At 32.5% G+C, this 6062-nt stretch overlaps 1 protein-coding gene across 1 annotated transcript; it reads left to right on the top strand.

Moving 5' to 3' along the window:
• The first annotated feature begins 442 nt into the window (after positions 1–442).
• LOC143583938 (tetrapyrrole-binding protein, chloroplastic-like) lies at positions 443–1537 on the top strand. The gene has a single exon (XM_077066112.1). The coding sequence runs from the start codon at positions 538–540 to the stop codon at positions 1303–1305; it is 768 nt and encodes a 255-aa protein (XP_076922227.1). The 5' UTR covers positions 443–537; the 3' UTR covers positions 1306–1537.
• Positions 1538–6062: the final 4525 nt, after the last annotated feature.

Below are 6062 nucleotides of genomic sequence, written 5' to 3'. Positions count from 1 at the left end.
AAATGAATTTTTAAACCCACGGTCCAATACACCTTTATTTTCCTGTTTTTACTAACCAACCATATAAAAGAAAAACGAGCAATCGAATATGAAATAATATCCTATTTTATATCATTACATTAAAAGATCACTTCATTCAAAGCCTCCCAAGTACCAACTAAACCACAAGTACGTGTAATTGTGTAAACAATATTTATCATTAGAAGTACAAATTTTTCAATCTTAAGTGTAAACAATATTTAAATTAAAATTTCTGTTTTCATAATAATGATTAAGTTTTCGTTTTTTTCTCATTTATTTTATTTCCAAGCTTTTAATTAATCATGTAATCTTTCTATTAAATATCTATGATATCAACTAACTAAATCTTGAAGTTTTCCTAACAAAGGACTAAATAATAATACCCTCAAACCTTAGGTATCATAACTAAAAAAAAAACAATATTCTTCTCTCTTCCATATTCTACTTAATACATTTGTCACAACTTCATTATCATCATAAGTTCACAACCCACACATCTCTCTGTGTACAAAACCAATGGCCACAAATTCTCTCCAGTCCCTCACCACCCGCCACCGCACCCCGCGAATCACCCGAAGGCAATCCCTAGACTCACCGTCACAACGCCCGTGTTTACTAACATTAAATCCCACCCAAAACAACACAAGTGTCTCAATATCCTCAGCAGCAGGGATAACATTTTCTCTCTCTTCCACATCATCAACAACCGCACAATCAACAGCCAGTACATTCGATGTTTTAGAACGCCTCTTGGAGGCACAGGACTTCCAGGAGGCAGACAACGAAACCCGCCGCCTGCTGATCGCCCTCGCGGGCGAGGGCGCGCAGAAGCGGGGGTACGTGTTTTTTTCAGAAGTACAGTTTATTAATAAGACGTATCTTGAAACTATGGACACGCTGTGGAGGACCCACAGTAATAATAAGTTTGGGTACAGTGTCCAGAAACGGATATGGGAAAAAGTAGATAAAGATTTTACACGGTTTTTTATAAAAGTCGGGTGGATGAAAAAATTGGATACCGAAGTGGTACAATATAATTACAAGGCGTTTCCGGATGAGTTTATTTGGGAATTGAATGACGAGACACCCGAGGGGCATTTGCCCTTGACAAACGCGTTGCGTGGGACGCAGTTGCTCGGGTGTATTTTAAGTCATCCCGCGTTTGCGGGTCATGAGGATGAGACAGGAGAAAATGAAGAAAAAGAGGTTGTTAAAGAAAATGAAGGAAAGGAAAGTAAGGTGACAGTTGGCAAAGGACTGTTTAAAACAAATTACAGTTTTTAAATGGTGTTGTGCATTGGGTGTTTGTACCGTACAAACATAAACATGTGTTTCTGATGTATTGCAACTTGCAAGTAAGCATGTAACATGTTTGTACATTTGTAAGAATGGTGTTGGATTATTATGGGAGGATGATTGTCTAGGTGAACTTTTTCTTATTTTTTTTTAATTGGTAAAATGTGGTTTTGATTTTTAATTTTATTATAATAAAATATGGTTTTAAGTTTTTAACATATTTGGATTTTGGATTCACTATGCAAAAATAATTTGCTTGTTTTTGTTAAACTTTATTAGTTTCAACTAATTGAATGTTTGGTGAATTGTTTAGCAGGAAGTTTGTTCACGGTTTTTGTCTGTTCGTTTAATAAAGGAATGAAGATGAACAAAAGTTTTCGTTTGGTAGGCTTAACGAACAAACATGTACGAACAGAGGCCGTGTTCGTTTAATAATGTCTGTGAACCTTTGGTAATATGTTTGTTTATGTTTGTCAAGTTATATTCGTTCACGTGCTTCCGGTTACGTTTGTTTATGATTATATGGTTCATTTGCGTGCTTCTGGTTGCACCCATGAAAAAAAATCTTAATATATTATACGACTTAATCATGTCTGCTTCTCAAAATCTTTTGACACTGACCCCAGTGAAATTTCAAAACCGACCACATGAACAACTAAAATGTAGAAAAGAAAGAGAAAGACATATCTCGCAGCTTCATATTGCCATGGGCGTAAGAAAAAACAAATATACAAGAATTTTAGGGTTAGTGGCAAATGGGCTGGTGACAAGAATTTTCTATGGACAGCCAAGTCTATTGCCACTTGGGCTTTGGCCCAATGGTAAGAGGTGAATGAGAGAATCCTCTTAGTCTTAGGTGGATTAATATCTAGGTTCAAACCTGGTTGGTGCCTGGTGGTAGAGGTGTACAAAGCCGGGTTATTTTTATAAACCGAATCGGTTTGTTTTTGCATATTTAAAATTGGCTTGGGTTAAACTGATTCGGTTTAGAAACCGGTTTAAGCATAGAAGTAGCCAAATCGACCTGAACCAGCAGGGCCGGCTCCGAGAATTGAAAAAAAAAATTGGGCCGAAGGCGAAACATATTTTGGGCCTAAAGTAAAAAACCTATTTTGTTGGGTTTAAACAATTTAATTTTTAAAATTGATTTCCTTAGTTATGATTCGGGTTGTTTAAAAAACTAATGTATAAATAGGCTAAAACATATATCAAATGAGACTTGAACCCACAACCTTTTGGTTGAGAGTCATACTCCTTTACCACTAGACCAAGTTAGTTATGTAATTATGTTAAAACATTAAGTATAGATATAGTTTTTCACAAAAATACATATAATTTAAAAAAAAAATTTCCGGGCCTATTTCTGTCGACTACCCTGCCATATGCCATGGACGGCCTTGTGAACCAGTTCGGATCGGTTTTAAACCGGTTTAAGACAAAAAAAAACCGGTCTGTTTTTAAATACCCAAACCGCTATATGAACCGACGGTTAAGGTCGGATTAGGAACCGGTTTTTAAAAACGAACCGGTTCGGTTTCCAGTTAACTGGTTTTTAAGCCGGTTTTTTAACACCTCTAGTTGGTGGGAAACGAGTGTAAAAGTTGTAAATAGTGGGGAAGTAGACTTGGTTGTTAAAAAAATAGAATTTTATTTTTTTAATTACTTCATTACATACTTTTATTATTCTTCAATTTGGTTTAATATTTTCAATTTTAGGCAACATTTGTCCTACTTGTACGTGCCTTTATGAAAATAGATGAGATATGTTATATTGAAAAAAAAAAGATAGATATAAAATAAAATACGTAGGAAGCAAACGTAAGAGTATTGTATTTCTATTGTACTTTCTAATGGCATTGATATACATATATGTTATGTATATAGAATTTAATATGACTTTATCTCTTTATTATATGATCTGACTGATTCAGACATAAAATTAATACATAGGTATATAATGATATATTTCCGACCCCATGAAAAAGTTCATAAGTTCGTCACAGAACGCTCATTAAAAGTTTAAAACTATATTAACAAAAGGATGTAATAGTAATATAAGATAAATTATCAACATCGTTACATGATTTTGGATCTTTTATTTTTTTACGAAGATACCTTTGAGTCGTGAGTTAATTTACATTAAGCTATCATACATAGATTCCTAAATCTAAGAAAGGGTACAAGGACTCAATGAATCACAAAATATAAAACAGTGACGAGTAAAATATAACGCATTGCTGAGTGATATAACATAATATCGAGGAAAAAATATATAACGACGAAAACAAAAACACAATGATCTGAACAAAAATTCAAAAATCTACAAGCTAGAAATCGAAAAACGGAAACTTAAAATCTAATTTCACTGAGTATGACGAGACAGTTTCAATGCCGCTAGTTTGAGTTCAATCAGAATCCGTTTGATACCTTTTCTACGACTTTCTAGTTTGTGAATATATTTTATAATCAAAGTTATTTGTGTGATTTATATCCCATCTTATGTTTTTCTTATAACTTTTTCTATAATATTATATTATTGTTAAAGATCATAAAACCATGTGTCATGATATTTCTTTACACCATCATCATGTCTTAATATGGTATGAGATAACTAGTGGACTCTCCACCATTTTTGGATCTTGTTTACACTATCAATTTATATGTGTTCCTACTTAAATGATCCCATAAGTTATAATACATGATTAACATGATTTCAATAGTTTAATTATAAATCCTTTTTCTTTTTCATTTTAATTTTGAAGCAATGATATTGTATGAAGTATAACTTCAATGAGTTAAAATGAATGGGTATATAATAGTGGTAATAGTTAATTAGTTAATCAATTTAACCAGTAATAACTACTCTGTCAAACTTTGAATAAGCTTGTTAAATTCGTTTTAGTTTACTTGTTGAAACAAAAACTTATTGACCTTCAGGCGTTGAGTTGTAAACGTTTGAGTTCAGTTAAATACGTTTTTCACTGGTTGATAAGGTATTGGTGAAGTCTCGTGAATTTTCTTGTCAAATATCGAGAAAATGTGTTAAACTCAACTAGAAGTTGGATCAAAGTGGTATGTTGAGTTGATTAAGATAAATACAATGCTATATTAAATTAATGAATTGTAAATGGGATACAAACACTAAACTCTAAAGCTCGTAAGATTGTGTAATTGTATTAGGTGTTATCTTACATCTTGAATATTAGGTCTATAAATGAACATAAACAAGGGCATGTTCATGTTTATTCATTTAACTTAATAAAGATTTATTTTCATGTTTGTTCGTTCAAAAATGAACATGTTCGTATTCGTTTATGTCCGTTCGTTAAAAATCTAAACAAACAGTTCACAAAGAAAAATTGAACAATGATAAATGAACAAATGTGAATTAACCAAAACTAAAATAATATGTAAATATAAAACCATTAAGCAAAATAATTAAAGACAAATGAACAAATATAAAACCATTAAGTAGATGACTCATCTACATAACATTTAATTATTTTTTATTAATATGTAAATGAACATAAATAAATGAATGCTCACAAACATCAATGTCCGTTATTTGATTGAACAAACGCTAATTTTTTGTTCATGTTCATTTGCTTATTGAAAAACAAATACAAACGAATTTTCCGCCGAACACATTATTACTTTCATGTTTCCTTGTGCAATAAATGAGAGGCACATAGTGAACATGATTGAGAACATACTTATCCTATCATTGTTGATTTCTACTCGTCTTGTTGGTGTCACTATTCCATTTATACCCCCAACAACAAAAGCTTAGATGTGAACATAACACATGCAATAGACAACAATAAATTGAAATGATAAAATCACATAAATTGCATCACATCTGATATTAACTTGTGACACAATTAACCAACGTTTTCATCAAACCCGTCCCGTGGGCCACATAAATGAAGATAGGGCTTTAGACCACATTTGATTACGGCATCCAAATTATATAATAAAACTTTATATATAGATATATATATTTAACCGGCGGATTATAAACATAATTAATTGTAGCTCTGGTGATAAACCTTTGTGTTGCTTAGTGGTAGGTCACAAGTTCGAGACTGATTATGAACATTTTTTTGTTTTTGTTTTTAACACAATTGTTTAGAAAGAGCCACAAAATTTCATTTTGATTTAGCCTCCAACATCATTGAGTCGGACGATTTTCATGAGAGGAGAGATAGAGGAATGAAGAGAGGGAGTGAGGCCCGTAAAAAGGCGAATAGAGAAAGAGAGAGAATTAACCAAATGTGCAACTGACGTAGAAAGACAGATGTTGCCCCTATAGTAGTTGTGTTAGACTTAGATGGTCTTATTATTCATGATGCATGTAGTGTGGAAAACAAGTTATATCATCTTAGGTTATAGTCCTCGTATTCGATAAGAAACTGGCTAAGCATAAGATATAAGTATACCCTGTCTGACATGCATAAACTCGCTATTATCATCCAAAGAAAACCATTAATTAGTTCTTTATCGTATAAGCATTGACTTTGGATGGTAATATGGCCATGTAACAATTCCTAAGTCATGTTTGAACACCCATAAACAACGGTAAGTTTACAATAAAAATCAGTCAACTTCAAAATTGGTGATTCTAGTGTTATCATTTCATTTAGGAAATTGTAATTTACTTCAACGGAATAAGCTTCAATATTGGTTGAAAGTGCAAACGTCGCTCGTTCAAAAGTATTCTGGTTCTAGCTTCAGTGAACAACGAG

The sequence above is a fragment of the Bidens hawaiensis genome, unplaced genomic scaffold, assembly GCF_021521415.1.
Source record: "Bidens hawaiensis isolate Kalapana, Puna unplaced genomic scaffold, B.hawaiensis_p1.1 tig00032733_1, whole genome shotgun sequence".
Lineage (NCBI taxonomy): Eukaryota > Viridiplantae > Streptophyta > Magnoliopsida > Asterales > Asteraceae > Bidens > Bidens hawaiensis.
Note: the sequence above shows the minus strand (reverse complement) of the source record. Positions and strands in the feature narration are given on the sequence as shown.